General features: G+C 42.1%; 4 protein-coding genes across 5 annotated transcripts in view; 2 read left to right on the top strand and 2 right to left on the bottom strand.

Annotated features, from left to right (window-relative positions):
• Positions 1 to 11,530, top strand: part of LOC107186911 (adhesion G protein-coupled receptor L4-like) — a 52,132-nt gene extending 40,602 nt beyond the window's left edge. The window contains exons 3-7 of the mRNA XM_015574874.1: positions 6,398 to 6,657; positions 7,562 to 7,663; positions 7,861 to 8,047; positions 10,332 to 10,418; positions 11,361 to 11,530. Of these exons, the coding sequence (XP_015430360.1) occupies positions 6,398 to 6,657; positions 7,562 to 7,663; positions 7,861 to 8,047; positions 10,332 to 10,418; positions 11,361 to 11,417 (693 nt within the window). The 3' untranslated portion in view covers positions 11,418 to 11,530. The remainder of the gene's footprint in view (positions 1 to 6,397; positions 6,658 to 7,561; positions 7,664 to 7,860; positions 8,048 to 10,331; positions 10,419 to 11,360) is intronic.
• Positions 11,531 to 18,319: 6,789 nt separating this feature from the next.
• On the bottom strand, positions 18,320 to 21,805 carry LOC107186883 (nucleolar and coiled-body phosphoprotein 1-like). Of its 2 annotated transcripts, none has more exons than XM_015574836.1 (4): positions 21,655 to 21,805; positions 20,831 to 20,938; positions 19,205 to 19,802; positions 18,320 to 18,760 (listed from the first exon to the last, which is right to left on the bottom strand). In XM_015574836.1, exons 1-3 carry the CDS (start codon positions 21,709 to 21,711, stop codon positions 19,233 to 19,235), a joined length of 735 nt encoding a protein of 244 aa, XP_015430322.1. In that variant the 5' UTR covers positions 21,712 to 21,805; the 3' UTR covers positions 18,320 to 18,760; positions 19,205 to 19,232. The 2 variants fall into 2 exon arrangements, with proteins under 2 accessions (XP_015430322.1, XP_015430323.1); XM_015574837.1 differs by having other exon boundaries at positions 18,743 to 18,757.
• A 477-nt stretch (positions 21,806 to 22,282) lies between these two features.
• Positions 22,283 to 24,529, bottom strand: LOC107186871 (cleavage stimulation factor subunit 1). Its single transcript, XM_015574823.1, has 4 exons — positions 24,264 to 24,529; positions 23,224 to 24,124; positions 23,032 to 23,125; positions 22,283 to 22,914 (listed from the first exon to the last, which is right to left on the bottom strand). Exons 1-4 carry the CDS (start codon positions 24,332 to 24,334, stop codon positions 22,670 to 22,672), a joined length of 1,311 nt encoding a protein of 436 aa, XP_015430309.1. The 5' UTR covers positions 24,335 to 24,529; the 3' UTR covers positions 22,283 to 22,669.
• Positions 24,400 to 25,371, top strand: LOC107186873 (ribonuclease P protein subunit p20). Its single transcript, XM_015574824.1, has 4 exons — positions 24,400 to 24,460; positions 24,545 to 24,774; positions 25,016 to 25,184; positions 25,253 to 25,371. The coding sequence occupies exons 2-4, from the start codon at positions 24,595 to 24,597 to the stop codon at positions 25,369 to 25,371; spliced, it is 468 nt and encodes a 155-aa protein (XP_015430310.1). The 5' UTR covers positions 24,400 to 24,460; positions 24,545 to 24,594.
• Positions 25,372 to 25,487: the final 116 nt, after the last annotated feature.

Raw genomic sequence — 25,487 nt, 5'->3', positions numbered from 1 at the left:
CGTGTCAACGGGCAGAATGTTTGAAAATACCGTACACGTTCGCGTAATGTTACGGTTAAAAAGAGAGGTTTACTTTATCGGGGGCACGCGGTTGTCGCGCGCGTTGACTCAACGAGTCATGGCACGCTCGTTTTCTTTCGTAGGCGTTCCATTCCGTGTATTCGCGAAAGCTAGAGGGTAGGTTTTACCGTTGGGCAACGCGCAACAAAGGGGCGTAAATCGTGATCATCGAACGAAAGAGGGCAGAGGAGTGTCCCGTTTAAATTCGTCAAGTTAATATCGAACGAGAGCTCTCGGTGGTGATTGGTTTTTCTTTTTTATGATTCTATGTGTCGACAATGCAGCTTTCACGGTGCGTGCATTTCCCATCGACCAGCGCGTTTTATTTGCGCGAATACCAACGCGAAACGATTCCCGCGCCGTTTCTCTTTTCACGGTGCACTTTATCGCGCTTTATCGCCCTTAATCGGACTTGGGTCTTAAATTCTTCGCACCTTTCGAATTTCCGAGAAAAAGAAAGTCTCGTGAGCGAGGAAAACGGCATCGAACGGAGAATCGTCGAACGTTTCCACTACCTTCGTAACTGAAAGCGAGTATACAGCGTATCTCGAGTATAGAATCCAAGAAATCAAATATCGGAGATTAAAGTCACGGTTCTTGATCGACGTTCCGTCTCGATGATTCTAAACCGTGGAAAGGTTCATTCTTCCTTCGTTTATTCGTTGGGTCGCGACAGCACGGAATCGAAGCATCGGTCATTTATTCCCGGGTCCGTGATTGTCCGTCAAACGTACCGATCCGCTTGGGCGTTCCAATCACGATCCACGGCATTAGCGAGGCTCGAAAGAACCGTGTTATTCGTTGAAACCGTGAGCGCATCGTGACCAAACTTCTAAACCGAACAAAGCCGCTGCGCCACAATTCGTCCCGTCTAATCGCGGCTTGCTCCAGATTCCCTGGAGAATTAACGTGCGTGTGCAATTACCGGAGCTGGAACATGGTCCAGCGGTTTTTTTCGAAAAAGAAAAACATCCAGTCTAGTTCGCGAACTCGCGAATCGCAATTACCGGTCGAAGGTCGAGCCAACGTGTTTCGACCCTCTCGAACCAAGGAAACGATCAAGGAGTACGCGAAGCGCGCAAATATTTACGCAGCCGGAGGAGGAGTAGCGAAGATCGATTATTCGGAGAAAAACTAGTGGGATTTTCGCGAGGACGCGAAAGGAGAACAGGATCAAAGCCGGACGTAATGAACCGTCACGGAAAATTCAACGGCACACGTTCCCCCGTTTGCTCCGAAATACAGAACAGGATCAACTCCTTTTGTTGCTCCTGTCTCCGATACACGCAGCTGGAATTAACGAGTCACGGTGCTTAACTCGTCTTTTCTCGTTTCCGCGGGAATTTCTCGGATCTGCAGCAATTTTCGATCCAACATCGGTGTCACGCACGTTTCGATCTCCAAACAAAACTTGACGTCGCACAGTGGAATTGATAAAAATTTGTTCGTTTATCTACTTCTGCTCAGGTGAAATTACAAGCTTCAAAAGCGTTGATCGCTGAAACTAAATAAACGTCCGAGCTGCTAAATTTTGATTGTGGGCCATTGTGCGTCGCATCGTCGATGAACAAACAACAACGTTCGCTGGAATTTTCGGAATGTTCTCTGCAACAAAGTATCTTTGTCACGCGTGAAAGGAAGAATTCGCGAAACGAGCATCCCTTTTTCCCCGCCGTTCTAATGGAGCACTTTGTAATCGACTGCTCAAAATCGGTGCAAAATATTCGGGAAAAGAAACGTTCGAGGATGAGGAGGAAAAGTTTGTTCCGGCTTTCGCCCCGAAACTCGAGGCTTGCTCCGACAGTGTAACTTTGGCGGAAACACGCGGAGAGCGCATCGATTATGCCTCGAGGGGATACATCCGACTGGCAAGAAAATTAAAGAACCTCGGAGACTCGTGACCCAAATAATCCTTAAAGCTTCTTAATCGAAAATAATCGCGTCCCAGCATTTCCATCGATTCAATTACACCAATGACCAAGCCTGCCTACGATTGCAAAAGAAGAGCGGATAATCGGTTTTACAATGTAACGATTTGCATAGAAGACACGATCGTACGAAACAAAGGCAATTATTCGCAGTTGCACGGTACGTTCGGTGCTGCCCCGTTCCTTCTTTTAATTCTTTTGAATTTCAAATCAATTGCCTCCGGCTCCCGGTGATACTTTGACCTCTTCCTATAACTTTTCTCCGTTTGTAAAAAGTTTATCGCTCGTAAAATGGCCGATATACGCACGCGATCCTCGTGGATCTACGTGTCCACGCGGCTACTACATAGAAGATATCGCCGGAAGATTCGATAAAGTATATCACCGTGTCTCTGGTGCCTAGTTGCCGTTTTTACGGCTCTCCGAGGGCGCAATTCACACCTCGAGACCTTTTTACGGACCACGTCCCACCGATTCGCGGGGAAATGGTAATCTTTTGGTCTCGTTCCACTAGTTCTTTAACATGTTCAACGACGCCACGAATACACGCGGGGATTTCCACAGTTTTCTGGCCGAGTCTCGCGACGAACGAACCGAAGAAATTTCAATCGTTGCGAATCGTTATCGAATCGCGATTACTATAAACCACGACCGTCTTCGTAATCGTAATGCTATTCCAGTTATATACTTTCGATTCGACCGAGGAGTCCCGACGTAAGAAGAAAAGTTCTCGAGTTGACTTCTTAGGTCTCGCGGGTTACTCGCGCATTCTGTGAATCCCAGGACGCGAACTTGGAGAGTTTTATTGTACATCTCACGGATCGTTTTCTCGGTCCCCACGGCTCTCCTCGACCCCAAGTTGAATCGAACATCGAGACACGAAACGTGTCCGGAGAATAATTGTCCGATTTGTCATTACTAAACACCGCTGCAACAAAAAAATTGATCTCTTACGTTAAATCCATATTAACAGTTTAGGAACTGTTCAACCCCCAATTGCATTTCTCTACAACGGTAGGCGCCTACTTTGTCATTTTAATGATACTATCTGGAACATTTCTTGCCGATCGGCAGTACAGAACTTCTTCAAATGACATCCATACATCTGAAAAACGGTGTTACTGTGATTACTAGTTTGATATTTATCGCCAGCAAACACATTGTTTATAAAAACAATATTTTTTTAAATATTTTAAATAGTCTTAAAATAACTATTGAGAGAGTTACATGGTTCGCGGCATGGTTGTCGCCGGACAATACGATTCTTTCTCGCTGGGATTCCATTCCCGTTGTTCGCGTGTTTTCGCGCAATCGCCGACTGCGAAACAGATGGGAGTTCCGGTCTCGAAGGTTTGAATGTAAAAATGTGTTCACCGCGTTATCGGAACCGCATCGAATTCACGGGCATCGGATTCGGATCCGATCCAGCACCTCGATACTCGCAGTCGATGTCGGCAACGAGGATAATCTCGGGCTTAGTCCTGCGTCACGTACCGAATGGTTCGAAGCTTCTCCAGCTTTTCTCTATTCCACTCTCCGACACAGCCCCGGTCAAGTCAGGTTCGTCGTCTCTCGAAAGAATCTACTCTTTCGTAGAAGCCTTTCGTTTCACGGTTGTCTCTCTCTTATCCAGCCTACGCTCGTCGCTATAATTCCTTTCAAAGTTATCCACTCGCGCGCGCACGCTATCTCGAACAATTTTGTTCTACCTTTTGATTCGACGAACATTCGCAGCGTAGCGTCCATTTTATTTATTCACGGCACGAACGCGTGTTCGTTTCCAATCAAAAATCCGGATAGAGGCGACAAAAGTACTCGCGCCGAAGCGATTCAACGAACGAGGTGGAATAATTAAAAGCAAAAAAGCGAAATTACTTACTTGTTCGGAAATCCTCGCAATAGGATCGCAATTAACGAAGGTTAGTTTCGCGGTTAATGAGATGATTTTGTAATTATCCGAAGGCTAGTACGAGCAGGTACGTGTGTAAACACACGGTGGCGATTATAACGTTGATCGAAAGGGGGAAACTGCGTTGTCGAATCTCTCACTGGTACCGGCCAATACTCGATAACGAACGGCCCCTCCGTGCTATAACGAACCGCTTCCGTAATAAATATTTGGAATCAACATACCAACGGATAACGATGAATAACGAGCGTTGGTAATCGAGTACCTATGCCCCCTCCGACAGCTACTGCCGCACGTTTGCTGAACGGAGAAGAAGAACGATCGTAGACGCGAGGCGACACTGCAAAATCGATCGGCGACCGTTAATAGCGGAATCAGTATTCACCGTCTCGCTCGTGATTTACGGTCCTCGGTGAATTTCATTTACAGTTGGAACAGCCGATGGTCAAGTATAAACGGGACTCGGTGAAATTTAATAAACACGTTTAAACGATTCCCAGCAGTCCATAACACGCGACGAGGGCCGAACAGCCACGCTGAAACTGGAAACGCATCCGTTCGTCCGACCTCCATGCGAAACAGTAATTACAGCAATTAACGCGCGTTTTCCGGACGAATTGCCCGCGACCGAAACAGTAACCAGCCGACCTTGCTTTGCTCCCGCTTTATTTTTCTCATTATCCCGTTTGCGTTCTTCTTTTTTGCTCGCGTCTCGAGCTTCGTTTGCTCCTCTTGCTCTTCACGCCTCGCGTCCAACGTTTGCGGAATATTTCCTTTTAATCTGCCTCGGTGCACGCGAGGAATCCGCGATTAATTCTCCCGCCTGTCGCCCCTTCGCGTGACACACGGCTGTCTTACGTAGATAATTCAGCTTTCCGAATTTACGAGTGTATTTGTCGCGCGTTTCTATTGCCTGCTACGAGCGTGCTCGTGTTACGAATAATTGCACTGTTGGAAACTCGCACATGAAGGAGAAATACACCATTGAAATGTCAATGACAAACTGCATCTCAAAACGGGCACAACAAATCTATACAAGACTACTTTGCACATTGTAGTGGTGATTGCAGTAATTAATTTAGCATATAAGCAACACATATCGTCTGTCATAGGGCGCAAATTGCTTGCACATCACAAATTACAGTACTGGTCCAATCTAGGCGATGTTCGAAATTCGAGTCGGTGGAAATAAAACGCAAGTACGTAGGCGTGAAAATAATGTAGTGGGTTGTCATCGTTGGTTATTCGCGGTGGATTCTTGCTGTTGGGGTATAGGAAGGTGCGAGATCCGGCAGTTTCCACGCAATATTAATGACCGAGGAGATCCGAGATAGAACACCTGCGCACGGGGAACGTTGACTGGATATTGCACGAACATCCTTCGAATATTGACACTCGATATCCGACCGAGCATGAGCATTTCACGGTAACGCACCAGCTACGCGTATTTACATACATTGGATCGCATCGGTCGTACCGATCCGAGATTGCATTCGTGGTCTTCCCTCGTTCGACCTATTTCTACTTCGATCCAGTACGATTACATAGTACGATCTTTCTTCTTCTGGGACTTATTCCGATATTCAGAGATTTTCGTAGTTACGATCGATGCGTTACAGCCAGCGTGGTATTTCGGATATAGGATGTAAGCGATAGCCTTCGGAACAATACTGTCTCGACCAACGTTGCAAGCAACTTAATTAGACAGACGTGATACCGATAGCCCGAGCTTGTCTAGTCTTAGATTTCCCGGCTACCAACGACGTTCCCAGTTCGAGGTATATACATTTCGATCGATAGGGTATACTTTATCGATCGTGGTACGCCGACTGCAATTAACCCGTAACAAACAAATATGCAATCTCGAGTTACAGCGATACCGCCAGGCACAAACAGAGTTCTTTCAAACTACGGGCTACGGTTGGGCATTTCCAATTTGTTAAAAAAGGTCACAGCGGTGGGAGGGAAATCTTCGAAGCACGGATTTTTCAGTGTAAATCACCGATTCCTATGTGTATCAAAGACGAAATGCGGCCGATACATTCTCTCCGACGCGAAGACGTCGTTACGAAGGTCCGTATCGTATGGAAGGAGTATCCCTACGGGCTGTAGGTCCGTTCCACTAAAATATTGCGCGATTTTTTCAGCCGATCCTCTACTTGTAGCCCCCTATATGTATACCATCAGGAGAATTTATTTCACACGATCAGAACGACTCATGGACCGACTACTAAACGGTTTCTTTAGTCTCGAGCCTATGTATCTTGGAAATCCTTCCATTATGACATCCTGCTGCCCAAGAACTGGCACGATCGATCTCATTATCATGTAGATACGAAAAGATAGTTTCCTCCAATAAAATACGATGCTCTCCGGTAACACTTGCCGTTCGATTACTACAAGTTTCTACAAGTCAACGGAACGCCGTCATTTTCGGCAAGAGAGAGAAAAGGGACGACGAAAGAAGCGAGAAATCTAAATACTCTCGGATTGTTCGCAGGATTCGGAGCTGTGCATTTCCCTTGGGTTCAGCCTGCAGTATCTTCGGATGACGGTGGTTTGTTGGCTGGCCGCGATGTGTCATCATCTTTACGCCACCGTTGCCTCGATCCCGCGTCGCGACGACCCGCCAACCTACCTCAAGTACAGCGTCTTCGCCTGGGGTGCGCCCTTCCTGAATCTCGGCGTCGCCGCGTTTCTACAGATCACAGAAACGAACGACATATGGAACATCAGGGACCTTACACCTTTCAACTGCTGGTAACACGGTTTTAGTCACGCTTCCGTTATCTTAGTCCGCCTCAAAGAAGGAACAAATCTTCTGAAAGTTTTCTATGGCCGAGGACGATAATTATGGAGCGTTACGCAATGAATAATCGATTAATCGGTAAAATTTCACGCGTTGACCGCCCTTTCTTCCGATTTCGAATAATACCTAGAAACTTTTCTTTTAGTCGAAGCGCAATCTTCGAATGGCCGCGATATTCAATGGCATTGGACGCTTTTCACTTGGTCGATTGAACGTTTAACGTCTCTTTAAGGGTTTCAGTGAAAAGCATCGTAACTCGATAATCACCTTTCCTCTTCTCTCGGCGAAGGAACGAGGTGGTTGTTTTAGTCGAATTTAACGTTAAACGCGCGGATAGCGACGAGTTGGATATTTCACAACGGCGAAAATATCGTTACGTTACATTTCGTAGTCCAGGTTGTACGTTGTAGCTTACGAGTAAAGCCCGGAAATTTCTCAAACGGTTGGATAATACATAAAAAACGCGGAGTATATCTAAGCGAACAAGCCCATACCTTTGCTGGAATAGGATATTACGAAGAGTATGGACGAGATTATCCTCCAGCTGGAAAGTCTTATCTCTGCGGTCGCTACGGCCGATATTTTCAACCCAACCGAATCCATATTTCGAGGCTTGTCCCTTTATCTTCCGTTCTCTCCCTACCCCGGCTCGCGTTCCAACGAATTTTAAAGAGAAAATCCTAGACCAAGCGAATCGTAATTTCGTTTCCTTATCTGTTCTTACCCTCGAGGAATGGGTAAACCTAGCGAACTATTATTCCGTTGGACGCATTACGACGTCTGTCCTGTAGGAACACGAACGAAACGCGATGAAATATGTCTGGTATTCGTAACTTTGTGATTCCTCGGTTGCAGGTTTCTGGGAACAAAGGCAACGATTTACGCTTACGGTTTGCCCGTCGTTCTGCTGCTACTGTCCGCGGGCTACTATCTAATCAAGGCTGCGATCGTGTCCAGGTATACTATATGCGTAGCAACGCGATAAGTGTCCGTGTAAAACGGGGAATTAATTTTCCTCGTCACCGCCGCCGTTGCCCGTCGCGTGATTTTCCCCCGAAATACACGAGGGTCGAATGCCCGTCGGACAACAGAAGACAGAAACCGTTTCGCCTATCGTGACGCTAACATTCCTCCCGGTAATTTCGTTCGCACAGGTACACGTGTAGCATGCAGCTGGAGATCAAGCAACGCGAGAAAATGAAGAGGAGGAGAGCGTTGCAGCTGATACTGTTTCTGAAAGTCAGCATGATAGTCGGCGTAGTGGCTGGTTGCGGGATCGCGTCCAGGGTTTGGAAAGTTCCCTTCCTCTGGGCTATCTTCTGTACCGGACATTCCTTGCAGGTGCGGATCTAAACGACCTCCCGAGTTCGTCTCTGTTAAACGGCACCAGTAGATTTTCCGGTTCGAACGTCTACACGGAGATAACGATACAGTCGGAAAGCTGACGCGAAGGAGGCCACAGTCTTTTGGAACGGAACCGTCGTCGGTATTTTAGAAATCTTCGGATACGATAACAATGAGAAAGTAACTTGCGCCAAGGTGATTGCCCCTTTCTCGCGATACCTTTAGCTGACCACGCTAGACCCAGACCTCTCTTTATGGCCTCGCTGGGATTACCGTCTGGCTATATCGTCACCTCCGAGTATAATTTACCCCGAAAGTTACATTTATCTCGGGGCAAACTTTCACCAGACCATTTGCGCTCGCTCGACTAATTAAATTGAACACGAAATGTACGAATGCACAATATTTAGTGTAATTATAATTCCGATGGAAAGCGATCTTCAATTTGAAAGGTGACACGCGACGTTCCCCATCGATCGAGAGCGCAAAAAATTGTTCTTTTTTTTTGTCCCGCGGAATTTAAGCTACAGAACTCTCCGTCGACGTATACGTATACCAGTCGAGTCGTAAACGTCTTCTCGACTAGACTTCCTCCGCGACCGTCGAGCGTCTTCGACGAAAAGTGGATTTTTCGTCGGTGGAAGAATACTGGAACGACTCGAGACCTCTGCCCACCTTCCACATATTTCTTCCAATCGATTATTCAATTCCGTTCGTCTTGATTCTTCGTTTCTTATCTAGGCTTCTCCGCCCCGCGTCCCGTAAGTGAGCCCGGTTACCCCTGCTGGCTTCCGGGTCGTTCACGATAATTTATCAACGTAGCGCCCCACCGATTCCCGCATAAACAGCACGGTAAAATACAGATCTACGCAACAAATTTCAGCGCGTAGATTAAACAGTGAACAGCCCAACGCTGCGACTTGTCGATAAATCGCAACGAAAAGTAAACGAATATCCGCACAAATCGATAACAATTCGAATTTTTGCTAACAAGGGGCCAATAGAAAAAGGAGGAAATTTCAGCTTTACACTTATAGACGCGAGACACGTTTTACAAAAAGGAGATGAAATTCTGAAAGCAGAAAACGTAGAAAACATACACACCGTATCATTTCCAAAAATTCGATACGACAATGTTTGTTTCTACGTCCGATCGCGTTAACGCGAAAAATACTTTGAACGTTCACGCTGGGAATACTACGTTTGAATTGTAGCGGGGTAATTGCAACCGTTGCCGCGGCGTCAAGCGTTCTCGCGGCTCGAGACAGAAACACGGGCGCATTGTAACGCGCGTATCACAGGTACGAGCCAATTTGTCAGAAACGATACATTTAAACGTCACGGATCAAGACGAACCGGAAATTGGGTCGCGAGCTCGAGGGCAAAAGCTAGTTGCTCGCGGCACATGCGAAACATCTGCACGATAACGAAGGCGAATTATTCATACGAAACGGACGCGGGCGGATGCTTTTGCTCGAAACAAACGGTTCTCGGCTCGAGAACCCCCGACGAAGAACCCCCCAAGGAGAACTCGTAAAGAGGGAACTATGAAACTTTCATAACGAGAGGAATCTCATGTTTCGCGTCCCAACGAAATTTTTACACTCGAACATCGTTGACATTGAACCTGCCTGTGCACAGGGTTAATCATTTCGATAAGAGCACGAATTCCAAGTCCATCTGACAATGAGGGATTTTGGAATACGTAACAGGTTTGCCCGTCACTAGCTGCGAGTTTTAACAGTCGAACCAGTCTGGGTGGCGAGAATTTCGATCTGTCAACCATGGTGTTTGCGAAGGAAAGGAAATCCGACGTCTAAGAGTGATTTTTTTGTTTAATGTAATATAACATGTCATCTTTATTAACACTTTGATGTCGGATGACGTAGTAGTAGGTCTTTAAAAAAAAAAGCTGAGAGCAGTTGACGTAGTAGTACGTCAGTCTTAAATAAAAACTAGAATAGCAAAAAATAGGGAAAAATCGTTTTTCCTATATGCAAAGTTTGACAAATAAAAGTTGAGTAGTAGTTTCTAAATAGTTTTTGTTTTGTGCATGCTATTAATACAGTCCGCTCTGATGCGATTTTAAGTTAAACTCTCCCGCGAGTAAAGTGTTAAGACAGATGATAAGGATAAACGAGGATTCTATGTCTTTTTCATCGCGATTTCATAACGATGCGGCGAAACGCGCAACAGATGTTCATGGTCCAGTTTATTTCTAGAACTAACGCAAAAATGATTTTGTTTCATTTGCTCGACGAACCAATCGGACGGGTCACAGGGTCTGGCCGTAGCGTTGTCCGTCGCGTGCAACTGCAGGGTTCTAAAGGTCTACGCCAGGAAATCTTACAGGCAACCGAAGCAGCAGGTAAATCTTTCAGCTCGATCCTCGAAACTTGGACACGCGGACGATCGAACCGAATTCTCTCCGGAATTCTTCCTTATCTGTTTCTCTATTGGAACAAGGAATCCCGTCGTCTGCGCGTCTCGCGTAATTTACTACCGTAATCTCTATCGGAACCGTTCTAGTTTCCTTGGAAATTTATTACACCGCGCACTTTTGCGAGTACTTTTTACGCCCGCGGCGCGACAAAGAGAAAAACAAAATGTTCGAATAGCAAAGTCAGGTGTCGAGGTACGATTATTATATTTATAACGCGATCTACCGTGACGCAAAACGGAGAAAATCTCTCTCACTCCGTAAGGACCAGCTGCAATTCCTCGGCTTAATTTATCCTCCTTGACGACATTGCATCGACAACGTGTGCGTCGTGATTCGACGTTACCGCGACAAAGCGAAACTTGCATTTCCGTTCTCTCGAAAGATATTCGAAAGGTTTCAGCCAGAAATACACAGGGTGTCGTGTGACTGGTGGTGCAGCCGGGTAAGGCTGATTTTCCACGTGAAAAATTTCTTCATTTCAGACTTTGTTTTCGAGATAATCGAATTTGTGAGTCTGCTGGATATGCATTCCATTTCTCCTTACTACCACGACGACGAATACCCGCGTTCCAGATTACTATTGACAAGTCTCAAATGAAAAAATTTGATTCTATCTTTTCGACGTGTTTCTTCGCATAGAGTCACCTCCTACTCGTCTGTACCACTAGTTACACGACAACCCTGTATGAATATCGATATTTGATGCTGCATAGAATAGAATACCACGACATCGCTTACCCCAGTTTATACATTGTCTGTAATGAATTAATTAGCTGCCGGTAAAAGCAACCGGTCTAGAATTAGGCGAGATGTTCGAAGAATAAGCGAAGCTGCGCACGGCTGACGCGAAAATCGTTGGTTTTCCAGATCGCGCGATCGAGTAGCAGCATGCAGTTGCTCGCACCAGCACCGGACCCAGTCTAGATCTCGAAGACGGTGCTTTGGACGAGCTCCGCCACGGAAAGAAACGAACGAAACGGCGGACATCCGCGAGAACCACCATATCCAAGAATTTCAACTATTTTTTCAATCGAACCGCCCCCCTGCGATCTATTCCGAAAGGGCTCACGGACTTCGAACACGAGTCAGATAACTCACATATCCCTCGGGGGATTTGTTTATCGAGCGACGCGACCGATCGCGTCCAAACTTCCGGCGGTTCTCCAACTCGTGGAAAGACACGGCGAGTTCAAACTGACTGGACTCGACCGCCACGTTACTCCAATTTCCGACGTGTTTCCCTCGGTTCCCGCGCTGTGCACAATTCACGCCAGCAGACGACTCGTTGCTTCGATACACGAGATATATCGGGAAAAAGCGGAACAGGCAGAAGGTTACGAGGAGAAACAATCTCGTGAACAGAGAAAAGAAACGGAAAACCAACGTTGGACTTGTTCTCGAGTTACCTTGAATCAGCTTCCCGTCGTGTTCAAAGTTTGCCAACATCGCTATGCGAAATCGAATGAACCCAATATTTGTTTCTTCGAATAACGAAACGGTAGGCGTCCAGTGCCACGCTGAAAATTACGTTTGTCCGATTACATGGTGGTTAATCGAAGCGAAACATCGAGCGTGCGAGGAACTCTCAACATATCCGCGACATTCACCGTCGCTTACAACGTGTATCCTCTTTACGAATCAGTACAAACGCTTTGTTCGTGTCGATCGATTTCAAGCTCGCTCCGAGCTTCTTACGAATTTCCTCCGATGATTCACAAATATTCGTCGGCGATTGCCGCGAAAGAAAAAAAAACGCCAGCTACTAGCATCACCGAAACCTCGTCCCTCTCAAGTTCGTTCGCTTTTATATGTATGTAGAGAATACCGTATCGCGTGGGAACTAAGGGCTTACTACACATTCGTATCGCGAGAGACCCTGATCGAAAGACAGGGGGCCTGGACACCTCGATTCTATCTAGTCAACGAAAGACGACGATCGACAACCTGCCTTCTTTTAACCCCGGTAAAAGAACTGTCCAATGCTTGGAAACGAGCATGGATCGCGAACACTTTTCAACAGGAAACCTCCGGACGATCGAACGAAGGTATACCGATTGTTACATGCTTTTCGGCGGCAGGCATAATCGCGAACAGAAATGGAACGGCGGATATCGATCTGGTGCGAAAGGAATTCAGCCACGTTGTATTTGCACGCGTTCCCAGCGGTTTTGCGGCTGACATTCCCCTGCGATGCAATCAACATTCGGTAATGACCTATACGATCGCATTAGCACTCGTAACCACCGGCACCACGTAAATGTAAGCGCATGTAATTACGACGAAATAAATATTTTCAAGTCCTGTACATACGACGCTCGATATGCTCCTCTGTGTTTCAGTCCGATACACCTTCTCCGACATCCTCTTTTCTCGTATACATATATATACCTACACTCGATCGTGACACCGACGACGCAACGCGTCAACCTGCAACACTCGAGAGACAGGATTGATTCGTTCGCAACCGCGATTTTCCAGGCATCGTAATCCAATCTCCCCGACTCGATCTCGAAATCAATGGGCATCGCGGCTCTAACTGCGAGAACAGTTAATTTACACGAGACCGTCGACGTTGCCCCAATAACCGCGTGGATTCCGTGAAACAGAAATTCCCCGGAGTAACGTCGCCACGACACGACACGACACAACGCTACGAGAAGCGTCGGGACGCATCGGTTTATTTGCCAACAAAACAATTTTCAACCAGAAGTCGAACGCAGACACCATCGTAGGGAAAAAAGGCAGAAACTCTGTTGGACGAAATTAATCAGTGAAACATTAACATAGAAGAAAACACGATCAGGAAAAGTAAAAAGCGATTTGTCGCGAGAGTGGGGCAACTGCGAACGGAAGAGACGAACGGTGAAAATTTTCAGCTGAACGCGTAATTATTGGAATACACCGGTACGGTTTAATACCACGGCAATACGTTAGACGAGATTGGGAGACTTCGTCGGACGGCTGTCGAAGGATCTACGACACGGGACGTTGAACGACTGGATATCTCCGTCTCCGAGCGAAGCGTACGTAGGTATATGTATGTAAAAAGAAAGTTTTATTGCGAACGAATCCGATAAAACTATCATAGAAAATACAGTCTTGTTAAATTCTGTTTATTAACTTCACTTCACGGACTATAACTGTTGTTTTTTTTCTTCAAAAGTCTGTCGACGACGAGATGTTTAAATGTTCCTTGGCCGATCCGTGAAAGCGTATCCTGAAGCCGTATCGTAATGCGGGTAACGTAATAAAATGAATTAGAACGACTTCCGAGGATATTCCGACAATTCCTACGGTATTCGGCTGACTCGTATATGTAAGAAAATCTTTTACAGTGTAAAATCGGGAGACTGGGTGACAGGATTCGATCGTTTTCGATGACGCCAGGCAAGAAAATAGATGAAGCTAGCTAGAATAGAGACTCGTAACAGATGTAAGCGTCGTTGAACCGATTGAAACGTCCGTGTCATCTCTTCCTGTTCTGCCAGGTTCCTGACATTTAATTATCGAAAAGTACCGAGATGGGTGGTGCACGGTGCATCTAGCCGCACCCGTTTGTTCTCCTTGTTCGCTCGCAAACGGCCCCTTTTATCGGTTAAACGTGCTACCAAGGCTGCCCAACGCTTCGATCGAATCCTTCGTCCAACCGTTCCACTACTGCTTCAACTCGCGACTGTCCAAGAGAAATCGAGCGAGTCCGTTGACGAAAATCTTTTTACGATCAATTTTCCCCACGAGAGGTCAACTCGGAAGATGAAACGTTACGAGTGCCGCCTGCATTGAAATCTCTCCTAAAGTTTCATTCTGAAAACACTCGCTTCTTAGCTCTTGTTCGGTCAACGATTCGTCAATGAAAAGTTCTTTCGTTTTCCTTCGCTATCCTTGCATTTACCTTTGCTTCCCCTCTCTGCCTTTTACATTGATTCTAAAAACAAAATCGAGACTCAGAAAACGCGTATCAAAGAAACGAGAAGTGTAGCATTAGTGTAAAATCAACGGTGGCTTACTGGCCTACGATGTAGACCACGGTGCTGACTGTGAAGACGTCGCGTTCCGAGGACACCAGTCCCCGACCTCCGAGGATAATGCCCGTTTTCTGAGTACACGCTTGACTCGCCTTGTTGGCTCTTATCGTTCTGTCGCACAAAGGGTGTGGACGCGCAGATCCGTTGCGGCTGACTCTCGTGAGAACTCTGTACGGAACATCAAGTCGCTGGTTCCGGTCTCCTCTCCGCGGTGAAACTAAACTATAATAAGCACACGAACCTGTCGCAACGAGATGCAATGGGACGCAACGAGATACGACGAGACGAGAATTCAACGTTTCCTTCCCATACTGCTTTGATTGTACAATGTCAACTGAAATTTTCAATTAGTACACTGCTAGCTGGATGGGAATCAGTCGAGACTCGGTTACGCGAATCATTAAAATTACGCCCTTCTGTTGAGTACATCGAAAAAAAAAACAATCTTGATACGGTACGAATGGTTCCGAAAAATATTAACTCTGTTTCACATTTCAAAGCAATTATTACTCTAAGCTTGTTAAAACCGTGAAACGATCACAAAATTCTGAAATAAGAATTTGGTAAAGGTCAGAACGTTTGAATTTGTCCATCGTTATTACGGCTAAACGTGAATGTAAGCTTTCATCCGGTCGTTATCGATTTCATATAGTTATTTCCGATCATATATTCCACACCTTCTCGTAAAGATCGTACTCGAGAGACTAAGACCTATAACCTGATCGAACACGAAAGCCGCATTATGAAACGGATAAGTATATGGAATACAAATGTTCGACTAGTTTGTCGTTCAACCATAAAGAAATGGTTTCATCGTTTCTTTCGCGCCAAAAGTCCCATTTTTTCAAGCAATTTTGCCAAGACTGTAACAAAACTACCTTTGCTCACTTTTTTTTAACATTGTCGATTACTAAAGAACTGAATGCATTAAACAAACACGCGAAACTATTTTCTAACATCTTCTACAAGCGTAAAATGCGGAACGTTCAAAGGCAGATGTGTTTATAACAGTGGATCTATGCGTTGATCGATGGTGAAGCCAAGCACTTGCGGCTATAAAATAGGACGGAATACCCTCTACTGGAAAACTTAAGAAGCAGTACGCGGATTAATTTTCGCTGCTGATACCAATAAGTAAGAACGCTGTGAACAAACCATAATATTTGTTGCTTCGTTCCTTAAACAGCAAATATTAATTTGAAAAAAACACGAACTAATAATATGCTTCGTTAGTGTGACATTTTTTTTACTGAAACGATCGCTTAAAATCTATACGCTCTTTGATCATCTCGCAGCCATCAATTCGTTCCTTTAGAGCGCAGTTATTTCATTCATGCAGCAACCTAAATACATATTAACATAATATAAATATACTGCTTTCTAAGGCTATGTAATAACGTTTAACAATTACTTGGCGCAGAAAGTTCTATTCGGTCGTTTCATTCAAACGTTGTTTCAAGAAATCCACCTTCCACATATGTATGTTCACTTTAGACCTATCGTGTGTTAACGTACCGATGCTGACACCTATAGTAAACCACGTCCAAGTTACTATACGCACCATTATTATCGACTATCGATAAGCATGACATAAATCATAACTTCAAAATCTACCTGTATTAAACAACACAACTATATTTTTGTTTATTGTTATAAGTTATAACGATTTGTTCCTCTCATCAATTGCGCACGCTTCCCCGGTCACCCTCCGTTTCCTCAAACAAACAAGAAAAAGGAAACAAGGAAAAAAAAAAAGAAAGAAAAAAGAGAAAAATCATATAACTTGCGCTTGTCGTAAAAATTCTAAAAACAGAATGTCAAATTTTACGAAATCTATTGGCGTCTTTTTTATCGCACATAGTATATTAGCATGACTGCATTTAAATTCGACTGTAACTATTCGTTATTTCACTAACGATTATGTATTCAACAAAATTTCTATTTACATATTCAAAATCTAGCATTTCATTCAATGTGTACTCTTCAAACTTACCATTTTCGTACCGCGAAAATAATGTGCATAAACTTATAGTGTTCAATTTTCTTTCTTATTATCCGGCAAGATTATAAATTTTTATCTTTTTTCGGACAGATCGCAGACAACCGTATTCTGTAACGATTTTTAAATATCTATAAGATCCAAACGCATACAACAACGCTTCCATGAACGAATTCTCGATCGTTTTATTTTCGTCTTCTATTACTGAATTACAAATTCGTTCAATTTCTATAAAAATCAACGCATTCCCAGAAATTGCATCGTCAAAACTGTAATCCTTCACCCCTAATCGGTTAGCGCTAAAATTTTGCCTTTTACCCGATATTCGCACATATCTAACGTTTCATAAGACTCTCAAAATAATGGACAGAATTGTTAGATACCAGGGATGTCCAGTACAACGCAGGAACCGCGAATCCAAACGTCTGTTAGTACATTTACATAGGACAAATCGTATGAAAATCTTTATCCAAAAACTGTACAAGCATGCGCGCGTCTATACGTAATACGTTCACATTTTCAACAAACTACAATGGTCTACCGATTAACTTCTATACCTCTTTTATTAAGAATTAAAACTGTTTTAATATAAAGACAAGGAACAGTAAGAAACTGTGTACCATTAAATTTTTCATCTGGTAGAAAGAAAGAAGGTATTTCTTCGGATCTAATAAAAACACATTAGCATGTACAAACAAAAATGGATACAATTAAAATTGTAAATATATCATAAAAATTGTAACATTGAACCTCGTAGGTATATCTCCTTTCGTAGATGATAATCATCCGCATACTTATGCATATTTAAAATAAGTTTACTGTATATACATATATATACCTTATGTAAGATAGTGCTCACACTGACACACACTACGTTCCCATTCTTCACGCTACTATCAGAGATAAGATCAATTGCCACACACGAAGCTTAACCTTAACTATATACACGCGTATCGCATTTGATTTTAATCCCTTGTCGAAGCTTTCGTCCTGTCAATGTTATTAATAAGAAAACGAAAAAATACATGGAATGGCAAATCCCATCGTTTTTCTCATGACAGAATAATCATCGGAAGAATGTGTGATTCGGCTAAAATCAATTTCTTTTTCCTTCACCTTCCCTTGTTTACAAACTTTAAGTTACTCTAGCGACGCGTGATTAAATTAAGGACTTATCTGATACACAATTTTAGAATGTTTATTTAAGACATATGCAGAGAATGTCGGGCCGGAGTTACTTCCCAGTTATGTTCACTAAGAAAGCATTGCGAGCGCGATCGAAATAAGTCGCTTTCCTTGATTGCACACGTATAAACGTTTTTTGTGTTCGATGAATAGATTTATCATTCCACTTCTATGTTTCATTAAGATATGAACATTTTCAACTCATAGTGCATTGAATTATATAATCTATCTGTACACTCACAACCGTTCAAATACACAATAATATCAACATATTTAATATTGGACCATTCTGAACAAAAAAAGATGCTTAATAGATAGATTGACAGATCACAGAATATCAACGTGTCGCGAAAATTCTATAGCAGAAAATACATATGCACACGTCTATCTTACAATAATTTCTTTTTTACTCAAAAAACAGAAACGAAGGACATTTCGTTAAAGTGTTAGTTACTTGCGGAAATAAAAAAATTTTAAATGATATATCGGTTAATATTAATAGCATTACGCAAGGAAGGAGACAATAGATATCACGCTACGAGGCGTTTCTCAGAAAGTTTATTTCTGCATCCATGAAAAAGAGAAATTGTTTCACCATAATTCTCATATATTCCATTTCATTCAGTCATTATTTATATAAGATAAGGTATTACAGTAATTTCCTATGTACGAATTAATTTCAGCTACTTCCATATCAGATCTGAATTGAAGGCTGTGTTTTAGACTCCGGCCTCAGCTCTGATTTGAAAACAACTTGTCTCTATATAAGTCCATATTAAATATATTTTACAATAATATTATCATTGTACATGAACAACGTATGCTCTACACCTTGCTTGCTATCGCCAACTAATCAGTGTAACGAGTACATTTATTAGTTTGACAATAAGTGCGTATCGTAAACACATCTTAATGTTTTATCTTTGAATTAAGAAAGGAAATAAAATAAAGCTCGCGTACGCTGATCAAGCCAACGATTGGCAAGAAGGTGTCAATTTGTTAAAATAGACAAGGGGACTGGATCTGTAACCCCAATGTGTGCGCCGCCCTGGTACCTGCTGCAGTAAAATGAATATTTTATATACAAAAGTCTTCATCGTAGAACAAGATACAACTACATTTTCACAACGCTTTCTCCGATTCAACTTTTGTTATCGAAATTTTCAAAATGTTTCTTAATACAACATGTATCTTGTCATCTCTAAGACGACTAAAGAAGCGTCGAAGCTATTATGAAAACATTTTTTTTACGGCACTAAAGACTCCAAACTCATCACGACATTGTACAGCTATTAATCATAAATATTTCATACTTTACAAATTGTGGCAACCTTTGACTACTCAAAGTTCAATACATTCAAATGAACAGTGCGAACACATGAAACGATGTATACAATTTTTCTATACCCAAAATTTCCTAATATTGTCTAATCGGCTAGTCTGGCAATGATCTACCCAAAACTAACAAATAATTAAAGAAACAAATGTAAAAAGATGCTTACGTGAAGTTGGTAAACAGGCGAAAGGAGGTTATTCCTTATTTTCCTCGGTAGTAATGATGATGTTAGAGGGGTTCTGAGACTCTGATGAAGACGACGGTGGTGCTTCCGCTACTGTGTCCGTCGCATCTTGACTCGAATCCGAGCTATCCTTTATGTCTTCCTCCTTTTTCTCTTCGCTGACACAAGTGCTCTTAGTTTCTTCCGTAAAATTTTCCGACTCTTCCGTTACTTTCTCCTCCTTGAAGTTAGATTCCTGCGTTTTTTCAGCGATTTCTTTGCTCTCTGTTTTTACAACACTTTTGTCCTCGTTGTCCGCTAATTTTTTTGTTTCTTCTTTATTCTCATCCACATCCATTTTCATAGATTCCTCTTCGGAATGCTTCTCACTCTTATTGTTTGCTGCTTCCTCATCTGTATTATTCTCATTGTTTTTCTCTTGCCGTTTAGGACGCCCGCGTCCACGGCCAGTACTTTTTGTGGATGTGTCTCTCTTTTCTTTTTTAGGTGGAGATGGTACAGGCGTCGATGAAGCGAGGCCCCGTGCTGAACTACGCGTACGCCTCCTTCCTTCCATTTCTCCAACGGACGCATTCAAATCCTATAAAAGAAAACATGAGCTGTAAATTCACATAAAATTCTATGCGTAACCATATTTTACTCTGTATCGATCTTTACACTGGCATATTAAATTTTATACGAGTATATAATATGCACTTTGAAAAGATAAAAAATGTGTATATACATTGTAATTAGTATACATACATATATCTGAACCTCAGAGCCAGGTGTTAAGTCGATCTTTTGGAAAAAAAAAAAAAAAATGACATTTCACATATTTCCCATATCAACTTTTTCTCTCTTTCCGATGGTAAAAATTATTGCGTTCTGTGTCGTGTAGTTTATAATATAATAATTTAAAAGTATTTTCAAGTACTCTCAAGTCTATATCTTGTTCCGAGCGAAACAGTGTAAAGTTCATCGCATAGGGAACTTAATGCAATGTTCACCATTTCTACATATCGAGATTTGTCTTTAGTCCATGCAATACTTAGTTCGAAGGTAGCGATTGTTTCCCGCTGAATTCTTACCGAATGGTTCCAGAGTTACAAGGTTTTTGCACCTTTGAATTGCTCTCCTCTAAAGTTTGAAAGGTGTGATTTAATATACTCTAGCTCTGGGGTCCAAATATGTACATTGTAGTAATTAATTAATTAATTAACTATAAGTACATTGTAGTAATCAATTAATTAACTATAAGTATGTTGTAGTAATTAATTAATCATAAGTACATTATAGTAATTAAAGCGATAATAAAGAATCTGCCAACCAGTCTAGAAAGAACAGTTGGCTATTCATAATTGGCGGTCATGTAACGTATTCGTAGTGAACCCTCCCCACCAGACACGAGAGAGTTCCCCTTCGACCCTTCTTCCGCCCCTCCCATCCCCACTCCTGATACCCTTTTGCTCACGTAGACAGTGAGAGTCAACAGGGAGGTTAAATGGAGGGAAATGCCCAAGCGAAGGGCTGGAATCTTTTTGGCTGTTTATACTTGAGAAATATTTTCAAATTTTCGATGAACAAAAGGAGGCCGATTGATTGAATTCGAAGAAAGGAGAAACGTACCTTTGTGAGTTGTTCTCCTTCCCGAGCCACCCTTTCAAGCGTGGAAAGTCTTTTCGTACCTCCTCGTTTGTTTTTCGCTGGAGTCGGTTTCTCTTCTGCAGAATGGTCCTGCAAATATTTCATCGTGGTACTTTATTCAGTCTCGATAAATACAAATACCCGAATAAGATTCGTAAGTCACTGGAACGTAACTCAACGTAGAGAAAACGTCGACAACAGTGAAACTAATCGTGATCGTTTTAAGGATTACGATGATCTACGCGTAGAAACGTAGAAACACGATGATAATTACAGGCGCGATAAGATTATCAAGGACCGTTGAACCACACAGGCGAACGCGCTAAGTTTGTTTAAGTTTCCCGCCATTTTGCCAAGTCGATATGTATTTCTAGCGTCGTAGCCTCGAACGATGTTCCTAAGCGAGGCCGCATTTTCGTAGAAAACCGCGTGGAACACGATCTCGCTATCGAAACACGTTTCCCGCCTTTTCGATATGGTCCTATCGTCGCTGATCAGCAACTCTCCTCGTCACGAGAGGCGCAAATAAAAAACATCCACCATCTTTGCTAATGAAGGACAAACGGCGCAGCTTTGAAAAATCACCGAGTCTGTGGCCACGCGCAATAAGGCACCCTTGACTTGTGATCATACGAGTTTGTAGCTCGTGTAATCACTCCTCGAACAATGTTCATTCGCCGTGGTACGCGTTATCATATCGAATTTTCGAGAGAACGAGCGTCTCCTCGTATTCGAGGGGAGCACACGCCGCCTTAGCATGAAAACTCGGCTTGATGAAGATGTTTCTCGCATTTCTGTCCGCTTACCTTCGACACATCCTCGATGCTGTTATCATTCTTGCTCTCCGCCTTGATCTCGGACATTTCCACGCGATCGAATCACTCAAAAACACTGGAAAAACCGCGATTTCTCGGCAAGAATTCGTGCTGAGCCCGGTCGCACTGTTTATACGATAAGCAAAGATGGCGGTTAGCGTGGGTCACGTGACACATCGTCAAACGTAGAGCGGGAGTTCAGAGCGCCTCCTCGCGATTAACTCGCCAATTCGACACGTAGCGACGCAACGTAAACGAACAAACTTTTGAATTCTATCGTTACATTTTTTATTCTATATTATACCCCCTTACGTTTTTGATGATCACACTATCTCGTGATTCTCTCTTCGACCCTGTCGACAGAACTCTGTTACGATGAATGAGTTTTTCTCGCACAGTTGTTCAATGTTTCTTTGGCATGACGAAAGCGCTTGCTTATTCCATTTCCGGTATTCCGATTAAAAAACGAAACGCAAAGCGTTATTCCGTATATTTATCGTTTGTAATTTTTCAAATGTAAAATACTTGATAATTTAGCGAATACTTACCTTAATTATACTTAAAATAAAGAAAAACGTTTCGAGTCGTTTAATTTCAATTATTATAGTCGACTGTTTAATAGCGTATAAATTGCATCTCTTGCACTTAGTATTTTCGTGCATCAGTAAATATTGACAATCGATACAGATCGGTATCAAAAGAAAACGACATTGTCGTGCTTGTGTACTTCAAGGTAAAATGAAACCGATATGTACAATATTTAAAGTCAGATTGTATGTCAGTTTAACATAAATTATCGAAATAAATTTTTCTCTTACTTCAAGGCACGGTAGTCGAACAGTTTCATCACTGAAGAACATTGTACAACAGTGTTTTGTACAGATTTTCACACATTTTTCTATGTTATGTTTTTTTAATTGTCTGTTTGAATACTTTCTCTTTGGTGACTGTATTTCAAACGGCAAACTTTGAAACAAATATCTTTCATCTCAATGTCAATGTCAAATTAATGAGTAGGCATTCTTCTAAACCAGAATCTTGCTCTGAAATCGTCACTGCACGTCAAGAATGCTGGAGCAGTTGGAGAGTGCACGATCAGTCTGACTGGACCATTGTGTCCCAATGACAGTAATTGTTTCCTAGACGCGTTTCGTGAATTCCATGCACACAGCGATGTCGTAGCTTCGTCAGGAAACATTACATAATCTTCGGTATGATTGAAAATAGCTTGTGCTTTGTGTTCTTGTTTGCCTAACAAAAAGAGCAATTAATTATCTTGAATATAATACACACAAAAAATATGAAGAAGGAAACTTAATTGTTTGTGCGCGTATATTCTGAGAACACATTAAGGATTTGGCTTTTTACCTGTAGTTCCAGCACCTGTATATGCTATTAAGCATCTGCTAGTAGATAGCTCCCATAATTTTATTAGAGAATCTTTTCCAGATGACAGTAAGTACTGAAATTCATAAATATAAAGTTACAAAACTCTGCGTTCAATAATTATGCTTAGATTTGTCATGCAAGGAAAAAAAATATATTTTAGGTGTTACTAACTTTCCCGTTTCTCGTAAAAGTTACTGAACATACTTCATAACCATCGTGTGCCTTTACAAAGGTGTTTATACATCGATTTGACACACCATCCCATAATTTTATACTTCCGTCTTTGCCGGCCGATGCATAAGTTTTTGCATCTGGAGAATACTTAATACTAGTTATGCCAGCAGTGTGTTGATGACTAGGTATACTACAGACAAAACATTGTGCTGTGTTAACATCGTACAATCTTACGACCGGATGATTGGTTCCAACAACCAAAAAGTCACCAGTTGGGTGAAAAGATAAACATCGTATTTGATCTGCATCTGTAATAGTTCTAAATGCTTTTTTGACGCTGGCCTTGCTGAAATCGAACAGCTTAATGGAAAAATCTCTACTGCCAGATACAAGAATAGGTTCCCTCGGATGGAATTCGAGACATGTCACTTCTTCCAAATGATCATACAATGTTCTTATAACAGGATGCCCCCCTGTTTGATCTCCAGGTGCCATTTCGTCAGGAGCTGATTTGGCCAACATTCTATCAACATCTAAAATCTTAATTGATGCATCCACTGATCCAGTTGCTATTAGTTGACCATCTGCAGAAAATGCTCCTGCCCTACAGTTTCCCTTGTGAGAAGTAACATAGGCAGTCTCATATTGTGCTGGTTCTGGAGCTTGAGTTTGAGCTTCTGTCTCAAATTCCAAATCTAACCCAGGTCCCAAAGTGTTATCAAACGTTGAAGCAAATGTGGACAAGTTACTTGTCTCTTTTTTAGAACGATCAGGTTCATGAGCCAACCCAATCAACATCAAATGTAGTAAACGGTCTGACGGAGGACATGGTGGTTCTGCTTGAATTATATTTGATAGTTGCACAGCCAATGTTTGATGCCCATCGTAAAATAGTTGGCTGAAACATTTCAATCTACATGTGAATGTACTTTTACGTAATGTAACTTTATATAGGTAAAAACAAAGCAAGAAATCATTTCCAATGTTTTCATGTCATTGTAAGCAGTATGCACATAAAGAGAAGAGAAACATGTAACCTGATCATAAGTCTGTAAAGTAATTCCCTGCTCTTTATAATATTCTTCGGATCTACTTCAGGTTCCTTCATTTCGCTGGAACTCTGTATTTTGTGAACCGGATTTCTCGGTAGAATGCACTAAATCGTTGTTAAAACGCCCATCAATCGATGCCTCTGATTTTTGAGGTTATAATTCGTTGTTGATTATTTCGATAGGTACGTTTAATATTCAGTTTGTACACGATTTACTTAATTGGCCTGTCTATTTATTTAAAGTAAACCCTTTGCCAATCGGAACAGTTCGTTACACGAGGAACATCAATGGAACATCGCATGCAGTAACTGTCAGAATGGCCGATGCACACGAGTGTTCAACGTCTGGTCTGGATTTTTCGAAAGAGAGGAACGCACCTAGAGCAAGACGCAAGAAGTTATTGTCTGCCGACTATACTATTAAAAAGAGACAACCATTCGATCTGAAGAAAAAACGGGACAAAGATGTGTTTATAACTAATAAAACTAATTTTAAGGTAATAATTGTCGCGAAATTATAACCTTGTCTTTTGTCACTGTCAATAGTGTGGAAGAAGTATATGTACATGTAAATAGAAGTTTATCGTTATGTATTTTGTTCGATAATTTTTCATTTTTCTTTCAACATTATTATGTTCATATAATTAAACCAACTTTTTCATCCTATTTCTACCTTTGTGAGTAATATAAATAATTTGTTCATTTTAATTAGCTTTTTCGTTTCTTTTGTAATATAAGGCACAATTGAAGATATGTGAAAAACTATTCAACAATGGTGCTGGTGAAGTGATCATACATGGTCTTGGTGCTGCTGTACATAGAGCTTGCAGTTTAGCGTTACAGTTAAAAGAGATTCATTATAGCGGAATTGATTTTGATATTAAAACTTCTACTACGCCTATTATTGGTATGTACTTCAAGTTTTTTCTCAGTGTTACATTTTTACATACTCATAATAAAAATATTGCATTGCAGATGACTTTGAACCCCTTCAAGATAATGCTGATTATGAAACAATTAATAGGAATAATTCTGCCATCCATATTCGTGTGTTCAGAAAATTTTCAATAGGTAGTCTTAAATATCAGGAATAATATGCCATAAACTTTAAGAGCATCTGAAAGATTATTAATAAAAAATTAGAACTAATACTTGAAACATTACAATATGATAAACAAGATAGCAAGAATAAATCAATAATTTTGTTAGA

The sequence above is a fragment of the Dufourea novaeangliae genome, unplaced genomic scaffold (assembly GCF_001272555.1).
Source record: "Dufourea novaeangliae isolate 0120121106 unplaced genomic scaffold, ASM127255v1 scaffold81, whole genome shotgun sequence".
In the NCBI taxonomy this organism is placed as follows: Eukaryota; Metazoa; Arthropoda; class Insecta; order Hymenoptera; family Halictidae; genus Dufourea; species Dufourea novaeangliae.
This window is presented reverse-complemented; position numbering and strand designations above follow the sequence as displayed.

Excerpts from the sequence above, each read along its gene's own strand:
- LOC107186883 (XM_015574836.1), bottom strand. The coding sequence starts at position 21,711 with ATGTCCGAGATCAAGGCGGAGAGCAAGAATGATAACAGCATCGAGGAT. Across the intron at positions 20,939-21,654 it reads GCATCGAGGATGTGTCGAAG|GACCATTCTGCAGAAGAGAA; the intron begins GTAAGCGGACAG and ends AAATATTTGCAG. Across the intron at positions 19,803-20,830 it reads AAGGAGAACAACTCACAAAG|GATTTGAATGCGTCCGTTGG; the intron begins GTACGTTTCTCC and ends TTTCTTTTATAG.
- LOC107186873 (XM_015574824.1), top strand. The coding sequence starts at position 24,595 with ATGGCCGATGCACACGAGTGTTCAACGTCTGGTCTGGATTTTTCGAAA. Across the intron at positions 24,775-25,015 it reads CTAATAAAACTAATTTTAAG|GCACAATTGAAGATATGTGA; the intron begins GTAATAATTGTC and ends TTGTAATATAAG. Across the intron at positions 25,185-25,252 it reads TTCTACTACGCCTATTATTG|ATGACTTTGAACCCCTTCAA; the intron begins GTATGTACTTCA and ends ATTGCATTGCAG.
- LOC107186871 (XM_015574823.1), bottom strand. The coding sequence starts at position 24,334 with ATGAAGGAACCTGAAGTAGATCCGAAGAATATTATAAAGAGCAGGGAA. Across the intron at positions 24,125-24,263 it reads CTTTACAGACTTATGATCAG|CCAACTATTTTACGATGGGC; the intron begins GTTACATGTTTC and ends GAAATGTTTCAG. Across the intron at positions 23,126-23,223 it reads CTTTTACGAGAAACGGGAAA|TACTTACTGTCATCTGGAAA; the intron begins GTTAGTAACACC and ends TATGAATTTCAG.